At 41.7% G+C, this 24,777-nt stretch overlaps 1 protein-coding gene across 2 annotated transcripts in view; it reads left to right on the top strand.

Annotated features, from left to right (window-relative positions):
* LOC141770562 (solute carrier family 12 member 9) overlaps nt 1-23,694 on the top strand; it is a 94,387-nt gene extending 70,693 nt beyond the window's left edge. Inside the window, exons 10-14 of one of the 2 annotated variants that reach the window (XR_012594590.1) lie at nt 4,965-5,157; nt 12,615-12,789; nt 16,363-16,509; nt 18,622-22,121; nt 22,165-23,694. Coding sequence is in view for 1 of the 2 variants with exons in the window: in XM_074640223.1 (XP_074496324.1) it covers nt 4,965-5,157; nt 12,615-12,789; nt 16,363-16,509; nt 18,622-19,574 (1,468 nt within the window). In the remaining variant the exon portion in view is untranslated. Of the gene's footprint in view, nt 1-4,964; nt 5,158-12,614; nt 12,790-16,362; nt 16,510-18,621 lie in introns of both variants that reach the window. The other variant, XM_074640223.1, reaches the window with a different exon arrangement.
* Nucleotides 23,695-24,777: the final 1,083 nt, after the last annotated feature.

Genomic DNA, 24,777 nt, shown 5'->3' with positions numbered 1-24,777 from the left:
ATCACTGTGATTGGCTCAGCTGTTTCAAGGCGATGAGACCAGTGATGTCGCTGTCTGAGAGAGAATTTATCACCAATCACCACACCCTCTGATCTATATTCCACGTCAGCCGGCTATTTTTGCATTCGCACTACTGCACATAGTACATGAACCAAAAGAGCAGAAGACACTCAACATAGTCCGCGCGCCCGAGACCTACCGCTTTACACTAGCTGTTGCGCTTGCACGTTTTAAAATGGCATACTAACATGCTCACTATGACTGACTATATCACTGAAGCTGATGGGAATGTCATTAGTTTTGCAGGTATTTGTTCGTCATACTTGCCAACCTTGAGACCTCAAAAATAGGGAGGATTTCGAAACCAAAGCAGGGGGTCCTCCCCCTGTTTCCTGCATTCTGGTGACTTTCAGAATTAATTCATAATAATAATGATGAATATAATAACTAGGGCTGTCAAAGTTAACGCGATAATAACACTATAATGCAAATTCATTTTAACGCCACTGATTTCTTTAATGCATTAACACAACTTGCGATCTTTAGGTTGTAGCGGGCTCAGTTTTAAACCTAGAGTGAAGATAATGGCATCATATGAAACTGGAAAAACCTAAGGAATTAGTCATACTAGCTGAGATTAAATAACGCTCCAAACTTAAGCTAAATTTTGGCGAGGAAAAACTGTCATGGCCATTTTCAAAGGGGTCCCTTGACCTCTGACCTCAAGATATGTGAATGAAAATGGGTTCTATGGGTACCCACGAGTCTCCCCTTTACAGACATGCCCACTTTATGATAATCACATGCAGTTTGGGGCAAGTCATAGTCAAGTCAGCACACTGACACACTGACAGCTGTTGTTGCCTGTTGGGCTGCAGTTTGCCATGTTATGATCTGAGCATATTTTTTTATGCTAAATGCTGTACCTGTGAGGGTTTCTGGACAATATCTGTCATTGTTTTGTGTTATTAATTGATTTCCAATAATAAATATATACATGCATTTGCATAAAGAAAGCATATTTGCCCACTCCCACGTTGATCTTTTGAACAGATACAACATGTGTGAATAAATATGTTAACTGATTGACAGCCCTAATAATAACCTTTAATTATCAGGAAAGAAAACTGAATAATTCGCCCCTCTGGCGTGAACTTTATTATTTATTATTATTTCTTTCTCTTAGTAACTCTCCATTTCAATCTCCATCTCTCACTCACTGAGGGCCCTTTCAGACACAACGTGACAGCGGCAACCACCGCGCTCTGAAACTCATTATTTCCACCAGCTTGTGCCGCGCCACGACAGGCTTTTTTTGCGGCGTCGAGCAAAGCGCGCCACCGAGCGCGGCTCAAATGAGCACCAAACTGTGTTGTGTCCAGCTCTCTTCCACGTCACACGCGTGCCAGGAAAACTACATTTTGGTGTAGCTGTATCGTTGTCCGGGTGGAAACAGTAGACTTTTAGAGCCATAGTGCTTATACTCGCTGTACAGAGCCAGAAACAGGTTGTGATAACTAAAAGGAAAAAAAAAAGAAATACGGGAGAATTGTGACCCCGGGAGGAAACCGGTAGAGGGCAATGAAAAACGGGAGTGTTGGTCGTAAACTGAAGTACTGTACAAATACATAATATGACCTGACGATTGCACCAGATGAAGAGTTGAGGGATCACTATAGTGATTACAAAGTCATCAGGATTCACGCCATGGATATATCTGTATCAAATTTCAGAGCAATCCATCCAATAGATGTCGAGACTCTTCACTACGCAACAAGCAGCAGTAATATCTATAAATCTCTCCACCCCTCTAGTAACAAGTCTCGGTCAACCACTTTTTCGTGCCGTGAAATCCTAAAACGAACTCATTCCAGCCCTTAAAGAAAGGGGATCATAAGTAGAAAAGATCATTGAGGATCTGACTAAAAAAAATCTGCCATTGCTTTCTGAAAATGGACTCAATAGCGTGGGAATAAGGTCAGCGAGTAGTAATACTCTGCCTGAAAATGTATTTCTGTGCTCTTGCTACTTCAATGTTTCATTAGCTTGTTGAACTCAGGTGGGTGGATAATCACGTTAGGAGAATCTGATTTCATTCTTCCCGTTTTTTTCACCGAAATCCTCTGTGGCTCGTCAAATCCCTCCCAGTCTAAAGCGCTGACATTTAGGAAGTGTCTCTTCAGAGGGGTTGGATGTGAGCTAGTAGCTAACAGAAGGTTTATCTTATCATATCCTCTAAAGAACACCCCTCTAAAGGACTTTTAACAAAGATGCAGCGCATATTATAACCCACATGTACTTAGAAGTTCATACGTTATTACTTAAATGACAGGTTGCAGTCAAAACCGTAGAGCAGTATCGGAAAGTCCCTCAGTTGGTCTTTGTAGATGGAGTCAGATCATGTTTACAAGATGTCAATTTGAATATGTCAGGTTCCTCAAGAAGACCTCACACTTGAAGTTTGTATAAATCACCCGGAGTGGTGGTGCCTTGTAGCTGTAGGGATGCCACGGTGAGGACATTTTCCCACCGGTTAATAAACTCGTGACAACTCCAGTGTTGCCGATTACACAGGACGTTTTACAAGAAAAGGTGACGCTTAATATAGGTAGAGAACTCACTTTGATCTTTAATGTTGGATGTCTGGCCTCTCCGATCGAGCTTCCACTGCTAGGCCGCAGGTTTCTACCTGACGCCGCTGCACGGTGTCATACCAAGAGATTACATATTGCTTCATTATTGTTACGGTTCCCCTATTAGCATTGGGTTTAAATCCGAAATATTATCAAATAGGCGCCTTTGACACCAAATTCTCAGCCTGTCTGTCAACTCTCTGTCGTCCCGTGTGTCAAATCTGACTCCTGCTACTCTGTTGCGAGACTCCGTACAGAGCAGACACTTTCACTTTCACTTTATAATTGTAGCGTCCGTCATCCGACAACATGCTTAGTATTTTACGAATTACAGGTTTGAGATAAGGACGTCCGCGTACTGCCAATTTTTTGTGAGTTTCCTCACGGCCACTGCGCTACAAGTGAGGAGATCTACTGCACATGTGTGGAACGCTTCCTCCAAGCGGACAGTATACTATTACGCATCCACAGTGTCAGCAGCTGTCTGTGTAAACGTCCGTTTGGGAGTATAACGCCTCATTTCCACAGGGTTTTGTTTGAGTTGGTTGGTTGAGTTGCATACGTACACAGAGAGGGCTGTGTGGAAACGAGGCGTAACCGAGGCTCAAGACATTTCTCTGTTAATAAGTTCAGCTCTCGACCGGACACATCAGGCCTCTATTAGCAACAATGGACAAACCTTCAAAGAGAAGTGACAGTTGATCAACAGACTTTAAAGCTGCTACCAATGATCAATATTTTTTTATATTAACATTGGCTCAAATGACATGAGTATCTTTAGAATCAGAAGAATCAGAATCAGCCAAGTAAGTGTGAATGCATACAGAGTAATTTGGTATTTTGCTGCTCTCTTACATGCACAGAAATAGACATACGGCTAAAAACGGGGACAACAAAGCTGAACAGAGTACACATACAGTAAACATCTACTATTTAGTTTGCTTCCCCTGCTCTCACCGACCTTGTTTTCAGCCGCAGGCAGCGAAAAATGTGTGATAAACCCACTGTGCCCTGCACCAAACAGCAGACTGATAAAGTCAGCGACTAGCTGGTGGACATAGCGGAGGACTTACAGTAGCTGAAGAGCCAGATATTTCCCTGAGGAGCTGGCGTATGAAAAGAGATGTCCACAGACATGAATGCTAATGTTTGTCTGTCCGCCAGATGTGTAAAAAAAGCCACTGTTTGCTTCCACGCTCGCCGGTATCGGCTCGATAAGGTGATAGTATGTCATGTTTACAGCTTGTTGCGCTGCCCCCAAGTTTAACAAATCAATGTAAGGAGGATTTTTATTTATCAAGTTCAGCACAGGGTGTTTCCTTGTGTTATTGAATGACGACGTCCCTTTTTAAACGGCAACAGAATAACTGCTTTTCACGTCTTGCAGATTATATCCCAAGTCTTGGAAACGGTACCATAGCAGTGGTGATAAGAAAACACTGTGGCAATTTCAGTATGGTCAGTAAGGACAACTTTCACCAGGATGGAAGGAGGGATGTTTTAATGCACTGTGAGGGACTGTAGGCAAAGATTATAGAAGCAAAGAGGCGAAACTCCGGTACTTTTTGACAACAGCCGCTAGATGGCGCTTCAGAAGCGCTTTTGGACTGAAAACGCCAATGAGTCCGTTGCCATGGATGTATAAAGAGACGTCTGTAAATCAGAGGATCATTTTTTTTTTTGAAGATAAATCAACTTCCCAGTACGGACACTTTTATTTTTATAGAGATTTTTATAAAACGGTCACTATATCCTGACAGTATAGTGCATGAGACAGGTAATTTGAAAAAAATCATATGCCTCTGAGTCCTCCGGTGCTCCTAATGACATCTGCAAGATTTCACAGACCGGAGGACAAAAAACAATCAGAGCCGAGCTGGAGCCTTGCCGTCTCTGAGCAGCTGTCAATCACTCGCGAACTCCGATCAAACGGTCAAACTAGGCAGTGCTGTATAGTTATAATAATAGTTATAATAGTTGAATAGTTATAATAGTATGCATATTTATAATATTTTTTATTGTTCAACACAGGATATTTCGTTAGAGACATTAAATTATGACAATAGAATAGAAATAATTTAGTTTTACTTTTGTACGGCTCTTTGTGGGCGGACGTTTTACTGGTGTCCGGTAGTTGATTTCAGTCCAAAATGGCGGAAGCATCACTTTGCTGCTGGGCGCTGTAGTTGCAATGGAACTGACTTTCACTTCTTATCAATATATGTTCTTTGCTTTAGGTTTATCTGAATGTAAATGTACTTATAACACAGAAATATATAAACAAGTGATGCTTCCACCCTATAACCTTTTCCTCTCCCGTCCTCTTCTCAGGCCAACCTTTCGCTACTTCACCTGGCATACGTGCGTGTTGGGCATCGTGGGTTGCGCCGTCATGATGTTCCTGATCAACGCCATCTACGCCTTTGCCAGCATCGCCTTCATGCTGCTGCTGCTTCTGCTGATTCACTACCTCAGTCCCACCTCCAGCTGGGGCTACATCAGCCAGGCGCTCATTTTCCACCAGGTCTGACACACACACACACACACACACACTCATATTGCCTTGTCATTACGAGAGCAACTAAAATCTCATCCCCATAGCTTTACAAGAGCCTGTGCCTCTGCCAAGCGATCGTTCTATCTGGTTTATAGTGACGCACACACACACGCACACACACACACACACATGCACAGACAGACTGATCTGTGCTGCCTCTCCCTCAGCCAAGCACTTTGCATTTAGCAGACAAACACGCTCACACATGCACACAACACTGCCTTGTCATTCCTACAGCAGCTATCTATCACATTTATATCAGGTCTACCAGACACACACACACACACACACACACACACACACACACACACACACACACACACACACACACACACACACACACATCAGCGTCTTTCCCCTCAGCAAAGCTCTCTACATTTATTACACACACACACACACACACACACACACAGCTTTACATCATCCAGCTCTCCATGTCCTCTATCTGGCGAGCCTGTTGCTCTCAAGGAGAGGAGGCCCCGTTGCCAGCAGGGCCCGTTGCCAAGGCTGCGTGCAGGGGTTATGGGCAGGGAGGGTGAGGGTGGCTGGGTTTGCCAGCAGCTTGTCAGGAGGCAGAACATTATTACAACCACTTAACTTATTGAGCTTTTCCTCCTCGTCCTCTTTCCCCCTCCTTCCTTTTTTCTGTTCTCTCCTCTGCTGTTTCTCTCAACCCGGAATCAGATTGTACCCCCCTGACGCACCCCCCCCTTTCAGAGTCAGAAGGTGATATGCAGTTGGCTTACTAGTATCATGCATACTGAACAGGCCTATACCAGGTACAGGGAACTCAATTAAACGACCATAAAGAGACTCAAAACAACCACAAAACCGCTTGCAGTCATGGTGTTTTGCTCCATGTAGGAGGGGGTGGGGGGGGCTTTTTACGGTGTCCAGGGGGCCCATCTCATAATCTGTCCATGGCTTTAGGCTATTTGGATTTACAAATAGCAGCCATTCATTGATGTCGTTTCGTGTTAGAATATTTTAAGTAGGGCTGTCAGTCGATTCAAATAATTAATCACACACTGTTCAGAACATACCTTAAAGGGAGATTTGTCAAGTATTTAATACTCTTGCTTGCTTTATGCAAATGTATGTATATATTTATGACTTGAAATCAATTAACAACACAAAACGATGACAAATATTGTCCAGAAACCCTCACAGGTACTGCATTTAGCATAAGAAATATGCTCAAATTATAACATGGTAAACTGAAGTCTGACGGGCAACAACAGCTGTCAGTGTGTCAGTGTGCTGACTTGACTATGACTTGCTCCAAACTGCATGTGATTATCATAAAGTGGGCATGTCTGTAAAGGGGAGACTCGTGGGTACCCATAGGACCCATTTTCATTCACGTATCTTGAGGTCAGAGGTCAAGGGACCCCTTTGAAAATGGCCATGACAGTTTTTCCTCGTTAAAATTTAGCATAAGTTTGGAGTGTTATTTATCCTCCTTTGCGACAAGCCAGTATGACATGATTGGTTCTAATAGATGCCTTAGGTTTTGTAGTTTCATATGATGCAGTATCTTCACTCTAGCTTTAAAACTGAGCCTGCTACATCCTAAGAATTGCAAATTCCGTTAATGCGTTAAAGAAATTAGTTGCGTTGTTATCACGTTAACTTTGACAACTGTAACTTAAAGTTGTTTATATGCCATTCATTAATTACACCGAACAAACAGTGTAACAGTTTATAATGTAGAGTTTATTATTGCCAAGAGCCAGGGCTTTACATGCATGTCTTAACACATTTTTGCTAATTTCACAAATGTGCCTCCTTTCTCTAAAGCGGTGCCCCAGTCTGACCCCCACTCTTCTAAAGTTTCTAAACCGGCCCCCTGGCGAGGAGCCCAGTCCGATTGAAACGATTACACTAATAGGCCTCGCGGGAGAAGAGGCCACGTGTGTGCGTGTACATATCTCCTACATGCACTCGTCTCCCATTTTCTGCACGCTCCAGCAGTAGCCATGTGTGGCAGGGCGCCAACTGGGTGACATTGAAGCAGGGACGGGAGACGCAACAGCTCACAACAATAAAAAAAACACACTGGGAGATAACAGGCGGCTGACAAGAGTGTTTTAGGAGAGAAAGAGAATGACGAAAAAGACAAACCGAGGCAAGAAAACGCCGATTGTATCACGGGAGGGAAAGATATAAGCAGGAAGAGGGGATGAGTGATTGAGAAACTAAGTGATGGATGAGACTGAAGCGACAGAGAAATGATGATAGCCTGATGGATGACAAGACAGGGGGAAATGGAGAGATAAAGAGAGACAGATGATTAGATGAGTGGAGGCAGTTGGACTTTGCCTCTGGGGCCTTGGGTTTTTTTTTTTTCGGTTTCACAGCAATTACCGGACGGGAGCATGAAAACAGTTATGGTGATTATGATGGTAATAATGTTGGAAATAGTTGCATCCTCATTTTTGATTGATGGCTGTATAGACACACACACAGCTTCAGGACCTTGAGCGAAGCTTGTAGCGCTAAGACAGTCATTATCAGCACAGTTTTTCTGGTTCTTTTCAGGCTAACTCCCTAAGTGGAGCGGCAACATCATTTTTCTTACAACTTCATATCATTACCTCGAGTCTATTAAACACGCCCTTAAAGTGTTTTCAAATGAAAGTCATTTGAAAGTATTTTTAGTAGGAGCTGTCAATCGATTAAAATAGATTACCTGGTAATCGCACCTTTAATATCTGTTCAAAATGTACCTTAAAGGGAGATTTGTCAAGTATGTAATACTCTTATCAACATGGGAGTGGACAAATATGCTTGCTTTTTGAAAATGTATGTATATATTTGTTTTTGGAAATCAATTAGCAACACAAAAAATGACAGATATTGTCCAGAAACTCTCCCAGGTACTGCATTTAGCATAAAAACTATGCTCAAATCATAACATGGCAAGCTCAAGCCCAACAGGCAACAACATCTGTCAATGTGCTGACTTGACTATGACTTGCCCCAAACTGTATGTGATTATTATTTCTCCCGAACTTTCATGTTACACAGTGTTACTCGCTCAACTTTAAGGACCAATCGAGTGTAAAAGCTATGAATACACAGAATTGCCGACAGTGTAAGCAGCTGTTTTAACATGGCGGACATGTCGTCATCAAGCTAATGGTCATTAATTCCAATGAGGGTATAAATTGAGTGTTAATCATTCCCAGTAGACTGTAGGGTTTAGATCTAATGTTTGGTTCCACTTGGTTACATTTCCCCAATGGTACCTTGATGCCACCTCATCAACACACCGTCAGAATGCTAATGATGCTCGGGTTATAGTGTGCATCATAATACAAACCGATACACACTAGCATTTAAGCATACAATCGTAAGCAATCCGAGGTGGGTACATTTTTACCGATCACACTTTGATTGATCCACATGTGCGTATGCATATACACATGCTGACATGTACACACAAATATATACACACCATCCATTTGGTCCCTGCCACAGTCTCGCATCCTAATGGGATGCTGATTAGAGATGTCATTTGGTTCTACATAAGAGAAGTCCGTGCAGTTACAGTACAACAGCACACGCATACATATAAGATGGAGATACACACACACACATGCACATAAGATATTCAGAGTCGGGGAATTAAAGATATGAGATGGACAGCAGAGCCGTGTGATGGCTCCAGCTTCAGCTCTGTTCGTTTGATTTCTCTCTTTTTCTCTGGATTACTGTCTCTCGTGGATTATATCGGATTGCATTATGTTATCATTACAACTCCACTCATTACAACTGATTTACAGGACATACACATAATGTGCAATGATGGTACTTGCAATATAATTTAAATAACGATGAATTATACCAATTACACTTACCTATACTTAAAATTTGATATTGTATATACATATCTATATGCAACCCACCTAGACTGATCCTTTAACCTGTTTATTATGCCTCTGCGTTGGCGATAGACGTGGCCGGAGGCATTATGCTTTCGCTTGTCCGTCTGTCTGTAGTTAGAAAAATTTGGATGTGCACAGACAAGCGAAAAACCTGCCGCAGAGAACCCCCGCGAAGGGCCGTGTGTGATGTTGTTACGTCACTTGGCTGCGTTGACATACGCGACCCTCGCAGATGCAGCAAACATAAATCATGCTTAATTGTCTCAGTCGGAATTCCAAAAGTCAAAATTTATTGAAAAAAGATGTAATCATTTCCAACACTCACAACATGATTTTATCTAACCAAATATTCTGCCTCAATCCATATTTGTTGGCAATTAGCCTTTCAAAATCAACATTTTCACTGCGGTCAAAAGACGTCATAAAAAATGACGACAGACATTCAAAGCTTTCAACAACGAGGTTGCACTGACATGAGCTGATGTGGAATCCTGACGAGGAAATGTTTGGATCTTTTATACTCTGTGCGAGTTTCTCCTCACGGCAAACCAACACTCTCAAAGCTCCTCAATGTTCTCCATTTTCTACGCACATTGAGGTCGTGTAGACACACAGTTGTAGTTGCAGTCCGAAGTCCAAAAGTCAAATTAAAAAAAAAAAAAAGAGACATGTAATCATTTCCAAAATTCACAACATGTTTTTACCTAACAAAGTAGCTTCAATCCATATTTGTTGGCATTTAGCCTTTTCAAAAAACAACATTTTCACTGCGGTCAAAAGACGTCATAAAATATGACGACAGACATTCAAAGCTTCATTTGAAAACCTCAATAGAAGCTTTGATTGTAAAAAAAAGAAGAAAAAAGACATTCAGGACCAAGTGGCTTGGTCCATGCCAATTTGTTAGTTTCCCATTTACACAGAACAAAGAGCTTGTAGACTGTGAGGAGATATTTACTGAATTTGACAAAAAGTGTATTGAATTAAAATCACAGTGTAGTGGGAAACTTTTGTATAATATAACTTTATATTTAAGTTGTATTGGCAGCATAGGTCAAACAATATTAGGCTATTTAAAATTCTATGAATCAATTAATTAATTAATTAATGTATTTATTGGCATATTTCCCAAAGGATATTTTGCCATTGATAATTTAATCTGCCGGACCACCACACGTAATACCGGCAAAAAAAGGGCATATACCGGCTAACGTAGACCCTGCTGTCCGTACATACGTTCGACCCATTCTTGTGAACGCGATATCTCAGGAACGCCTGGAGGGAATTTCTTCAAATTCAACTTGGACTCAAGGATGAACTGATTAGATTTTGTTGGTCAAAGGTGAAGGTCATTGTGACCTCACGAAACACGTTTTTGGCCGTAACTCAAGAATTCCTATGCTAATAATGGCAATTTCACACAAATATCTAATTAAAAATAAAATGATGAAGTGATGACATTTTGGACAGACACGGATGTAAACTGCAACTTGATTTGTTGGACTGTAGCAGCAGAACCCCTGATTGTATTGAACAGAGCAAGGATGCGTTTTATTGCTTGTTAATTCAACTTTTCATTTGTAAAAGGAAGATTGTGCCATTTCTTCTTTCAAAAGTTTCATCTCTGCAACTCATTTGCTTAACTGAATGTCTTGGCAGCCCGTTGAAGTTATTGAAATCATTTTCATCCAGTCCCCACCTCTGACACTGCCAGATCTGTCTTGTGGGAGCTTTTGGGGATTTGTTTTTTGCATTTGCGTTTAATCCCAAAGAAATCAGGGGATAAAAATCTGGGCATGATAAATCACATAGATATTGGGATAATGTGCAGTGACATAAAATGATAAAAAAACAAATGTATAGGGAAAAAATAAGACCAGGTGCAAACAAACATCTAAGAGCAACATATACTGTGTTGTAGAAATCTATATACTGTAAATATACTATCTCAATAAGTAATCACACTACATTATGTAATTGCCAAAGTTGATTCTGGAAACAGCAGTTGAGAAAACAATCTCACCACAAGGTCCATTTAGTAGGTGAGGAGCTTTTGATCATATCACATCATCAGCAGATGAAGTCGCTATGGAATTGTAGGTTTTCAAATTTACAAAATAAAAAAGCGCTTTAAGAAATTCTCATTTATGTTGAAGTTCAAAGTCCATTCTAAGCATTGACTGTATAAAAGAAAAGAAATGGATGTATTCACCTTGCTGCCACCCATTGGTTTGTAGACTACCGTTTTGATACCTCAAGTTCGGCATTTTGGCCATCGCCATCTTGGCTTTTTGGAGCCAGATGTGACCATATTTGGACAAGAGGGTGGAGCTGGGGAAGAATGAGGCCCGGCGGGGCGAGTTGCTTTTAGCAGAGCAGCTAGCTAGCTTGGTTAAGAAGGTGAATCTGTAAGTTAATTGGAATGCTCATTTTGGCTAGCGAAAAGCATGCTTAAAACAAAATGTACTTACCGGAAAAGCCGACTCCTTAAAGAGTCTTTTAGTACAACCGAACACTGAACAATGCCGTGGTAGCGACGCGTCAATCACAAAGTAGCCACGCCCAAAAGCCTACCCTGCTTTATGGTCTATCTGACTCTAAATGGGACCATAATTTACTAAATGAACATCATGCTGTATTGATGTTTACAATGTTTACAATGTTTACTGAGGTAATAAATATACAATACAATCAGACTTCTTTTTGCAACCAGAGGGGTCGCCCTCTGCTGGCTGTTAGAAAGAGTGCAGGTTTAAGACACTTCTGCATTGGCTTCACTTTTCAGACCCGGAGGTTGCCCCTTGATTCTAAGGCCTAAAGCTCCAAACTCCTTATGCAGATGAAGGCCATGTAATATGTTTGAACGCTCCAGAACAGCTACTAAATTGACCTTGTTGTGAAATTGTTTTGTCAGAGACATATCTGACAGGTTTGTAGTTCTGACAGGTTTGTGAATTTGTGCCCATCTGGAAAATTCCATTGTGAAATAGTTTTTTATCCTAATATTCCTATAGTGTTTCATTTGTATTTCTATTATCATCTTTGTGTTGCCATGAATTCCACATAATAAACTTCTTGAAACTGACAGATGAAATTAATTTTGATGAATTACCTTATCTTAAACCTGACTATACTATAGCTTTAGGTTGTCTTGAGCTTAACAAGCCAATTTTACTTGCTCAATTAAAATCCTGTGATTTTGCAAGCATAAGGAATGTCAAATCTGTAGGCTTACATATATTCAAAAGAATGTAAGGCAAAAAATCTCTACTGCATGTGTGTGTAAGTTACCTCACCTCCAGTCATGAATTTCAGGGAGTGGGTGTCATGTAATTAAAGTGGACTTAAGTTCTGAGCCTGTCTGAGCCTCAGATGACTGCAGACACATCTCTGTCTTAGAGGAACTCCACCCTACAGACTGTTGAATGGCACATGAGTCCACTGGTATGGACCACGGGGTTAAAAAAGAAGGAGGATGTGTGTAAAAATAAACACAGTAACAACCCCTCATCCCATTTCTCTCGTCTCCTATAGGTGCGCAAGTACCTGCTGATGCTGGATGTGAGGAAGGACCACGTCAAGTTCTGGAGGCCTCAGGTCCTGTTGATGGTTTCCAACCCGCGCAGCAGTGTAGGCCTCATCACATTCATCAACGACATCAAGAAGAGCGGCCTGTACGTGTTGGGACACGTTCAGCTTGGAGATCTCAGTAAGGACACTGACCCACTGTTAAGTCTCTGATTGGGTTTGACTATGCTGTTGTATTGCATTTACTTAAAGGGGACATGTCATGCTCATTTTCAATTTCATACTTGTATTTTAGGTTTCTACTAGAACATGTTTACATGCTTTAATATTAAAAAAACACATTATTGTTCTCATACTGTCTGTCTGAATGTATTTATAATCACCCTCTGTCTGAAACGTTCCGTTTTAGCGCCGGTCTCTTTAAGACCCCCTCCCGAAAATGCCCAGTCTGCTCTGATTGGCTTGCGAGAAAATATGGTGCACCTTTGCAAAGGTAGTTCTCAAGCCGTGGGCGGTATACATGGATTTGTTAAGAGGACTGGATACAGCGTTGGAGGCGGGGCCCCGTTCATTCCTATGGAAGTTGCTCATTGGCGCATGAAGCCAAAATGGCTCGACATCCGAGTGGAAAAGTACCCGTATCTACCAGCGATCTTCCGCAGTAGCGTCCGCTCGGTCACATGGCTCGGTCACGGGGTTACAGCCGTCACGCTGTCGTCACAGCTTGCTAACCCCGCCCAAAGTTCAAGGTGCAATGTTATGATGAATTAGTATGTCCCAATTGTATGCATACTGCATGCAACAGTAGGCACTTTGTAAGGGCAGCTGCAGTACGTACTAAAAGTAAAAACAAAAAGTATGCTGATGATTAATGCACCCTATGATTGAAGAATTAACTCCACATGGGTCTCAATATGGCAATAGCTGAGCCGGCAGCTGGCAGCTAATGGTGCTAGCAGCCAATGGTGCTAACACTACAAACTGCAAACAATGGCAACAGTGCTGACGGCATTATCAGTGGTAACCGCCGTATGAGCGCAGTGTAGAGCGGCGGCGATTTGCTAGCCATGGGGACACACAAACGTGGGCTAACATGCACGTGCTGCCGGACCTGCTACGTAAACAAAACACAGAGTGAGAGTGACTTCACTCTCTGCTCAGGTAGACATTACTCCACTATATCTATAGCAAATAGTTGTTTGCTGCTACATTAATGCTATAAATGTCGTATAGAGAACCTTTACCACTCAACAGTCAGGATGGAGCATCCTCTCACTTTGACACATTCTGATAAATCTGCTTTATCTCCTGTGAATGATCAAAACCAGACAGTGTTGACTTCCAAAGTTCTTTTTCATGACAATATCAGATCATCAGGAGCACTTGAAAGTTTACTTCTGCACCATTTCTCATCTAATCCAGCACAGTGTGACTGTGAGTGACTATTAATTATGAGCAAAACAAATTAGGGATGGTGATGGGATATAGTTTTTGGATAATTTAACATTATTATGATGTTTAGAGGCGGCAATGACAAAACTAAAAGCTTATTTTTTTTTTTACTTTCAACTTCAACATTATTGTTGAATTTTAATAGCAAATTGTTGTACTAGTCTTTCCTGGAAACAGTGGTAATATTGCCACTTTACTTAAGTGTTTTCATTCAGGACAGGTTCTAAAATAACCGCAAGGTCTTTTCAAAATATATAAGTATACGAATTAGCAAAACGCCTCCCTGTTTCACAGTGAGCGCTGCATCATTTAATGGAGCGTTTTTAGCATGCTGGACCTTTCTCCATGACATCGGCTCATCTGCTGCTGTTTTATTTCAAGGGAAGTAATCACGCGCACAATGCTCCGGAGGCGTCTCCTTTCTTTTTCTGTAGAGGCACACACTCGCAGAGTTTTCAGAAGCAGGGTCATTGATTGTTTTCTTTGTCTTTTGAGGATTTTGTTGTATGTGTTGATGGGAGACTGGGACTGGCCCTGAATGAAGTCTTCAGAATCCAAATCCTCTGAGTGTTTCACAGTGAAAACATGATATGTTCATTAGCTAGTGAAGAGCCCTTCTCTCATTTTGAGTACTGATGAGGCACTTGGTCTTGAGAAATACTGTATGAAGGAGGTCATTCATTCATATAATTACACTGAAGAGGAGCTTGTTGTTGAGGACTCCCAGCCACTTCAACATTGCCCTCCTAATGTATTTTAAGTCCATCCATATATTATCACACTTGTTTAGCAGCTGTTTGCGTTGAAGCTGAATACAAAGAAGACTCATCCACAGGAGTGTGAGGAGATCCTTACAGAGTTTAAACTACCACAGGAATTGTCTATGAAGCTTGCAGATGTGGCCTCGGGATTGCTCTCTACATCAGTGATTCACAAAGTGCGGTCCGTGGAACTCTGTCAGGGGGTCTACGAAATATAAATTCTAAAATTGTGCTGTATAATTAAAAATAAAGATGCACCGATCTGACTTTTTCAGTCCCAATACCGATAGCGATACCTGAGCTTTGGGTATCGGCCGATACTGAGTACCAATCCGATACTAGTGTTTAATGAATAGGCTGTATGCCTCACTGTGTGGAAGTGACTGGGATCATTCTTTTATGTGTAAGGCAACATCAGGCCTGACTTAAACATTGCTTTCCAAACTTTGTAAAACAAAATACGACAAATAAATACATAGATGCAGTATACATTTACTGAATTGATATTTATTATTAAAATAATAAATCGTACTTGCAACTTGGTAAAAAAAAGTGGAAACCTTGTTAATGTGGCAACAAATTGGTAAAAAACTTAGACAGCAATTAAAATTCCAGTCTATAATCTATATAGAATATAAAAATAGAATTGAACTGAATAGATTGGCTCCTTTGTCACCGATATCCGATCCATCTATTTGAGTCAGTATCGGCTCGCTATCGATCCGGTATCGGTGCATCCCTAATTAAAAAGTTCACATATACAGATGGGGATCATTTCCACCAATAAAACAAGCATATTGTGACCATTGCTACTACCCATGTTAGCTTTGGGCTAATAGAAACTCTGATGTTATGAATCAGTCACTTTGCAACAACCTGTTGCTGCTACTGCTTAGCTTAACTTATTAGCTGGCGAGCATGGAGACATATTTGAGTCAGTCCACATTGTCAAGCAAGGCTAAGCCCAAACTAGCTAAATTGAGAAAATGGGACGTTAGTAGGGCTGACCAAAATGTGTCGATGCTTCGAAGCTTTGACCGTTGCCATGGTAATCAACCTCCAAATCAGAATCAAGTTCTTTGATGTTGGCTTGGTGTGTCTGGGCCATAAGAGTACAAATGACATATGCTTAATCGGTGTTACAATTATGAGGGGGTCCATGGCAAATGTTCTCTCTGGCCCCAAAAAGTTTGAGAACCCCTGCTCTGATGGGTTTTTTTGGTTGATTGATCACCTGCCTGCCTGCTTGTGCTGCCCTGTATCTTTCTCTCCGTCTCACATTCTGTGCACGCTGTTGTTTGTACTCGCATCTTCCTCTCTCTTCGCCGCCTCAACATCTCCGCATCTTGTCTTACCTCTCACGCTGTGCCTCTAATTCCAGCTCTGTCATACTGACTTCTCTACTCTCTCTCCTTTGACTTGTATATCTATTGTTCTTGACCCTTCTCTTTCCTTTACCTTCTCTGAATCCCAACATACTTCCTATTAAACTGTCAGCTATATATCTCACCATGCCATTTTGTTTTCTTCTTCCCTTCCAGGCACTTTACCGTCTGACCCTCTGCAGTCCCAGTATGACTCCTGGTTGTCCCTGGTGGACCATCTAAACATCAAATCTTTCGTCAACCTGACATTGGCCAATTCCGTGCGTCACGGGATCCAACATCTCCTCTTCATCTCTGGACTAGGTCAGTGTCATGCTCATCACCACAAAATGTCCCAGTTGGTCCAATAAGGACATTAAAGAGTCTCCACTGATATCTGGGATTACAGCTGCTGATAGCGGAAGGCTGATTTCGTGCTGTGATTTGAGATTTTTGTCTTTTTATAATTACTGAAATGATAATCAAAGCCACTATGTGAAGTATTTTATGTGATTTTTCAAATTATAATGTTGGCAAAGGTTTTGGTTTGTAGAAAAAGGAAGCTATCCCAGTTAAAATTGGTGCAGCCAGTTAATCTCACTACGACCACTAGGGGCGTCAAAGTCATAAATGTTCAAATTCTACATAGGTGTTTTCAACTGTTAAACGTAATTTAACATTTTTTTTTTATTGAAGTTTCATTTAAATTCCAAAGTCAGTATCATACAACATATAACACTGTTGAACATTCATTGACAGGGCTCCTTCTTTTTTTTTTTTTTCAGAGTACATCTGTCCACATCCTAACATTTATATAGTCGAGTACGTCATAACTGGAGTCCATCTTTATAGAAAAATGTCCATCTTCATTTGTAATTTTACTGACATACAGTATATTCCATTGTGTAGACTTGTTTCAGTCTCTGAGTCCTCAAATGTAATTTGTAATTTATGTATTTAAGCTTAAGCTTAAATTTTCAGGCAGGAATTTTACTTTTGGTTTAGTTGATTTTAGAAAATGTTTAGTTTAGTTTAGTTTAGAAAAGTTTTAGTCTGAACGTCTTCAGACTTTTGACTTCAGCGCTGTCACTTCAACTTCATTCAGTGCTTACACTTCTATACACAACTATTATCACCTCCATTTTAACTGTCAGTTTAACTGACAGCAGTCATTTTGTTCCAACTGCCACTTCAATTTCTTTTAGTGCTTACACTTCAACTTTAGTGCTTACACACAAGTTTAACTCCTTTCAACACTTCAATTTTAACTGACACTTCAGTTGTTTTCATTAATTTTGATCCAGCCATCATTTTAACTTCTTTCAGTAATGCCGCTTCAGTTTCTTTCAGCACTTCCACTTTAACTCCACTTTAATTTCTCTCACTGAGTGCTTACACTTAAACTTTAACTAATTACAGCACTTTCATTCTAACTGCATTTTAAAGTGCCACAATTTCTTTCAGTACCTACTTAAACTGACACTTCATCTTCTTTCAACTGAAACTGTAACTTTTCTCAGTACACTTTGACTGGCTTTTCCACTTCTTTCAGAAATTCTATTTCAATTGCGACTTCAACTTCTTTTAGTATTTACACTTAAATTGCCACTTCAACTTATTTTAGTATTTACACTTAAATTGCCACTTCAACTTATTTTAGTATTTACACTTAAATTGACACTTCAACTTCTTTCAGTGCCAGTGCTTCCATTTTAACTGTCATTTCAACTACTGTCAGTAATTCGGCCACTTCAATTTATTTCAGTGCTTCAAACTTCAGGTACAATATAATATCCTTAAACATGTTCAAGCTACAGGAATACACAAACATGTAGATTAACTTTGGAGCATTATTTAGCTAGTGTGGCATGATTAGTACAAATGGATTCTTTAGGTTTTTCTATTTTCATATGATACCAGTATCACATTCACTCTAGCTTTAAAGCTGAGCTCTCTACAACCTTAAAAATTGCAAGCTGTGTTAAAGAAAATTAGTGGCGATAAAACGAATTTACCTTAACATGTTATTATCACATTAACTTTGACAGCCCTAGTTTTAACACTGACCTAATATTTGTACATCCTCTCCTCTTCAGTAGCACCCTCTCTAAACCTGTGGTTTTCCGGCTCTTTCCTTCTTATTTGCTGTCTTCTTACGTTGCTGAGAGTTGTCACTCATGTCTAACTTGGAGCGCTCTTCTTTTCTCCAGCCCTCTCTCTTATCTCTCTTTGGCTTCCCTCCAGTTCTCACTCCAGCGTGTTCTTCATATCTGTCTCTCACTTTCACTTCATCTGATAAAACCTCCATCCTTCACTTTACTACTCGAGAAATCAATGATGATGATAAAGAAACGATTTGCATTAGATTGTGAAAAATGGTCTAGTCTCATTCTTTCCCTCATCTTTCTATTCTCCTCTTCCTTCCCCTCTTTTCAGGCGGGATGCGTCCTAACACTCTCGTCCTCGGTTTCTACGATGACTGTCTTCCAAAGGACAAGCTGATCGACCCGTCGCTCTCCACCTGTCAGTCCACAGATCCCTCCGGCTCCTTGGAGGAGCTGGAGCAACAAGAGGCTCTCTTCCACTTTGCCCCCATGCGAGGATCCAGCGACAGGAAGGATGGTGGCGAGTTTGGGGACGGGAAGGTTCTGGGACCCCAGGAGTACGTAGCGATCATCGCCGACGCCATGAAGATGCTAAAGAATGTGGTGCTCGCCCGATACTTCAACAACTTTGACCGAGCCCAGGTCCTCTCGCCGCCCTCTTCCTCTCCAGGGAAGGGGGCCGTGTACGTCGACGTCTGGCCGGTCAACCTCCTGCGTCCGGACAGCTGCAGCTACGTCGATACCTGCTCTCTGTTCCTGCTACAGCTGGCGTGCATCCTCAACATGGTGAGGGCCTGGCGCAAGTCTACGCTCCGTCTCTTCCTGTGCGTGGAGGAAGGGCGGAGCGTGAGAGGCCCGGAGGAGAAGCTGGGCCAGCTGCTGAAAGAGCTGAGAATCAAAGCTCAGGTCTACACGGTGCCCTGGGACCAGCAGGTGGCGCTACACTGGCAGCGCCAAGGCAAGTGGGGCAAGAAATCCCCGGATGGTGTCAACGAAGAGAAGAAGCAGAGGGCAGACGAGGAAGAGGAGAACGACGACGACTACGTTAACAGCTTCCCGAGTAACACCACGCGCCTGTCGGACGACTACCTGTCTGCCGTCAACAAGCTGATCCTGGACCCGGCCCGGCCCGCCCCCGCCGTGCGTTTCCTGTACTTGCCCAGCCCCCCAGCTGACACCAGCCGCTACACCACCTACTTAAACCAGCTGGAGCTGCTGACTCGGGACCTGGGCCCCACGCTGCTCATCCACGGAGTCACGCCCGTCATCACCACTGACCTTTGAACTATCCCCTCATTGATCATTCCTAACTGGATGCAATACGAATGAGTGAACAGCAGATTGTTTCAGTTTTTTTTTTTTCCCCTAACGAAGATGTCCTAATCTGCTCCGTGCGTCAGCGGACAGGCAAAGCGACGTGTTGCTTGTTTGAAAAGCTGCTCGTCCTGGCACCATTTATGCAAAGTTTCGCACACCTCCAGCTTATTTTCACCGGTCAAAATCGACGCTGACAGTAACTGACAGTTGATCAATATCACTCTCTCTATGTAATAGAGAGTGACATTGCTCGTAGTATAGTTCTCTCGGTCGCTGTGTGTTAGGAGGAGGTGATGCTGAGGGCTGGGGGGTCCAGCAGAAGGTTCGCTTTTAGGACCACTTTTAGCGCAGCATCACAGTAGACCTCAGCAGACTGGGGACAAGAAAACAGCCCTTGAAATTTGACCCAGCTAGTGATGTCACTGCTGACTCATCGATACCACCTGCACTGCCTCGCACAATAGAGCTCCAGCCTATTGAAAATGAATACCAGATATTATACTTGGCCACTTGGGGATCACAAAAATCCTATCTACTTATATTTAACCTTTCTTTCTTTCTTTCTATTTTTGTGTTCACAGCTTGTAGTTGTGGTATTCCCATTGAGCTTCTGAAGGCACCATGATGTTAAAGGAACAATATGTAGCACTGACAGCTAGCATTTTTAAAATGGGTAACAGCAGTCCAGATTCAAAATATTGGAGCTATCGCCCGTCTGCTCCTCCGGTGTGATTGGTAGCATTTAGCGGAGGTTTTCGCAATTTGAGGGTTACCTTATAGCCACGACCGCGTTAGCCTCTGGCCAGCGGTAGTTGGAATCACTTCACCGGCTGTGTGTCTCAAATACTGGCTGACTTGATAACCCAGCTGCACACGGACCACAGTTGCCGAGGCTTTTCAGGTCGGGTAGAATCTAACGTTAATGTTATTTCTGTTGATCCAGTTCATTTGCTTGCTCCCATGGCTGCAGAAGTTTGTGTGCCAGTTTGCTGGCATGTGGCAACGTGGGGGTTGAAATGGGCAGTGGACGGGATCACACAGATCCAAATAAAAAACGGATGTTCCGGACCGTAATGGAAATGTCAAAGGAGAACATACTGGCTGTAGCGTTGTTGTCGGAAAAGCCAGTATTTTAATTCTGCATGTTTCCTTATCAGTCATTTTATGATTTATTACAGTAAATATATTACATATTGTTCCTTTAAACTATTAGGTCAAACTTGTCCCCATTTAAGCATGAAACAATCAGGATGGTTGAATGTACCCAAGTAAAGTTAACAGCTTTCAGACAAATGTACAGCTTACCAAACACAAGCCAAATCAGTATGAAATGGTCGGGCCCACAGGGGAAAAATAGATTGCCACCCCGCCTCTCGCGTCAGTTACTCTTTCATCTATATCTACGTTAGAGAGAGAGCCGTCTAGTTCCTGATGCATTCCAACCTGAATTTGAGGTGACTCCCCCTTGTTCCTTTCTTGAAATGTTTCCTTGGTGTGCTGCTGCTCAAATTTCCTTAAATGACCATTCCATATGCCTTCAGATCAAAAAGTGCCTCGCTAGTTAGGGAGTTCGAGGTTTGGACTCATTCCATCACGGACAGAAAGTTGGACTGCGTTACACCTCGGAGCAGTTATTTGAAAGAAATCTGCTTTTTCCATTTTAGGAGCTTAAAACAAAGGAAGCAGGTAATAGAATAATAACAACGGTGCTACTATAGAAGTCTTAAAAGTTTTATTCCAAAAAAGAAATGTCATGTGGGATCTCAGGAAGACATTCCTCTTTTTCCAAATGCACTTTGTCCTTCCTGCACCAAACTGCATGTTGTGCAACTCTCCATGTTTACAGCGCCAATAACTACTGTGATGATCCACGATATTTTATTGATTGTTTTAATATATTTTAGGTAACTTTTAGAATAGTTTTTACTCACTGGTGACCACGTTGCTTCACCAGCCTCAGTGCTGAAGTGCCTGAATGAATTTTAATATTTGCCTTTACCTTCTAAGTATTTCTAACATTTAAAGTGAAAAAAGTAACCGTACCGTTTTTTTCAAAAGTTCCCTGGACTTTTTTGTCCCTGGAACTACTTTTCGAGAAACTACAATTTTCCTTCAGCCCACTGTTGTCTGCGTTTCCGCCGCGGCCTAAAGACTTGTGAAGATCAGGCACATTAGTCCGCTGACGTATGAAAAAGCGACATGACACGTGACGAGGGCTGCTGGTGGTCACAGCGGTAAACACACTGCAGCCTGACGTTCAGTGTGTCCGCCTGTTTACTCTAAAAAAACACATAAAAATAAACCTTGTAAAAAATAAATCTGAGGTCTCGTCTCACTGCAACAACGATATTTACAGCTGCATATATTTACTGATGCACGTTAGATGTAATATACAGGGCCCCCCTAGACCACTAGGAGAACATTTTTATTAATTAGTTCCCTCAAGTTAGAAACTCGTTACCTCGAGTTAGGTATCTCGTTCTCTCGAGTTATGAACTCGTTCCCTCAAGTTAGGTATCTCGTTCCCTCGAGACATGAACTCGTTCCCTCGAGTTAGGTATCTCGTTTACGAGTTACTTCATAGTGCACTTCTTCCAATCATTCCGGACAGTCCATGCATGGCTGATGTACGGAGCCCTCCTAGATGATGTACTTCGATAAAGTTGGAAAGATATTGACAGATTCAAGCTTCCTGGATCAATAATTCATAACCAAAAAGTTGTTTAAACACAAACAATGGCTCTTTCTAACCGTAGTAAGGTAGACAATGAGCTACAACCTCATTTAAATCAAAACGAGCCGTCCTCCGAGCTGGACACGTAACATTCGTCTCTATGCACAGACGGCTGTGAGACGAGTGGTCAGGGACCGTCTACAAAGTGCAACACCGAAAAGTTATGCTATAAAAATATTCAATAACTTCAGTATTAGACAGTGTAGTACCACCAAAATTACTTCACACATCAATGGTCTCCTCATAGTTGTACTACAACACTTAGTTTGGAAAAATATGCTTTTGCATAATTTTGGTGAATTTTTAATGGGAAAAATATGGGAATGATAATGGGAACGAGTTACTAACTTGAGAGCACAAATTAATAAAAATCCTAGGGGTCTAGGGGGGCTCCGTAGTAATGACTGAAATGCAGCAGAGGAAAATGAAACGTGAAAAAGAGCGTGTTTGAATGTTTGATGATTATTTATTTGTGCTTTAGATCGTAGCCGTCGTGAAACAATCAGAAAATCACTTTTCTTTCTCTCTCTTTTCTAACGTTACCAATTACGGCTTTAACAACACACCCACTGAGTTTACTGATTTGAGAAAAAGTATTGCTTATAAACTCAACTTGGCACTTGTAAGAGGAGGCATGTGATATTTCTTCTGTCAGAAGTTACGTCATCTCACTTTAAGCATCACTGTGTTACCTAGCATTTTGTGGCAAATAGTATTATTTCCATTCCTTGACACATTGATGCAATTGCGCATTTCCACTGCACAGTACGGTACGGCACGGCTCTGCTCAACTGGACTTTTTGGTTTTGCACCAGCAAAAGTTGTGGATAGTACCTGGTACGTTTTTAGAGAAAAAGCACCTGGTACCAAAAGTGAGTTGAGTCGAACCAAGCAGTGGGAATGAGGCGTGAGATCAATGTCAGTCGCAGGTTTATTGTAAAATATAATCTTGAATTTTAAGTCTCTACAAACCTATTCTTTCAGTTTTAGATCCATCCTGACAATCTGTGATCCATATTTGAAGAAAGGCTGGTACTTGGATTTGGACTTCCCTTGATATCTTTGTTTGAAATGAGATCGATGTTTACTTGTTGATCCAATTATATCCTTCCTATTCCACGGATGGGTTCTTGTTTGGACACTACACTCCTCAACAAACCATTGACACACTACATTTCTTCTAATCTTCGTCCTGGATTTCTGCTCTTCAACTCACAGGAGTGCAAAAAAATTGATTTGTTGGAGAGATGAAATGTTCAGTGTTTGATTTCCTGTTGAAATCTGAAAGATATATATATACTTTACAAGATGGAAACTGATATGACTGAAAAAAAATAAAAAGTTTGTATTATGTTCTGTTTTTTTGTTTTTTTTACTTCCTGAGGAGATTGTTTGCGAACGCCAGATCAAATTTAACAACCGCTCAGGGCGCCCGGACTTTGTTTCATTTCGGCTGAAGACCAGTTTGTGCGTCTCAGAGCAGAGAGCTGAGGGGGTTTTCGTGTCTGCTGCACTTGTTTGTTTGAGGTAAACTTGGGGAATAGGGGTGAGATAGCTCTGCAGCTAGGACAGAGAGATACTAGAGGGTGCCAGCCAGCCAAATTACCTTGTCCTACAGTCACCCTCGCCGCCAACCAGGCAGAAATGGATTCCATTTCCGCTCTGAGGTGAACAACAGATTGGAGAAATAAGCCCAAATAACCATCGATATCTGTTCCGGAGGAAGGAGGCTGACATTTATCACTGAGAGAAAGACCCCGGCTCTGAGAGGATTTCATGTGTGTGTTTGTGTGTGCGAGGAATAGGTTCAGGACTAGGTTTTTCTGGTGTGTTTGTGTATATTCATGTGTTTTTATTAAATATTAATCTCGATACTGGTGACAAATGCATGTCCCCACTGTTGGTGACATTTACAAATGTGTATGACGATTTGTGAGTAATTTCAACCCGTTCTCACTCCCAAGTCTTCAAATATTAACGCTAGGTCAGCGGTCCTCAGCGTCTGATACCGATGCGCCGATTCACCCTTTAGCGCCTATATGGGAAGCACCGGGCTTTCAACTAACTTCAATGTAAACCCATCCGCATCATTATTAGATGCTCAGAGCAGATGACGTTGTATAAAGAGCGAGAAAGTCCACTTAGGGCGGGTAGGAGGGGAGGTTGTACGAGTCAAACGAACAGGACTTTCACCCGATAGACTGCTGATCGTGTCCTGTGTGAAATCAAGTCAACGTCGACTTATTTTACTTTAGTTTTGTTACATAACTTCAATACTTTACTAACAACAGTTATGTAACAAGCATATATATTTCAAGCCAAACCACGATCTTTTTCTAACCCTAACCAAGTAGTTTTATTGCGTATGTAAATCTAAAAACTACCTAAATTTACATTGTAGAGCTGTCAATCGATTAAAATATGTAATCGTGATTA

The sequence above is a fragment of the Sebastes fasciatus genome, chromosome 7 (assembly GCF_043250625.1).
Source record: "Sebastes fasciatus isolate fSebFas1 chromosome 7, fSebFas1.pri, whole genome shotgun sequence".
In the NCBI taxonomy this organism is placed as follows: domain Eukaryota; kingdom Metazoa; phylum Chordata; class Actinopteri; order Perciformes; family Sebastidae; genus Sebastes; species Sebastes fasciatus.
This window is presented reverse-complemented; position numbering and strand designations above follow the sequence as displayed.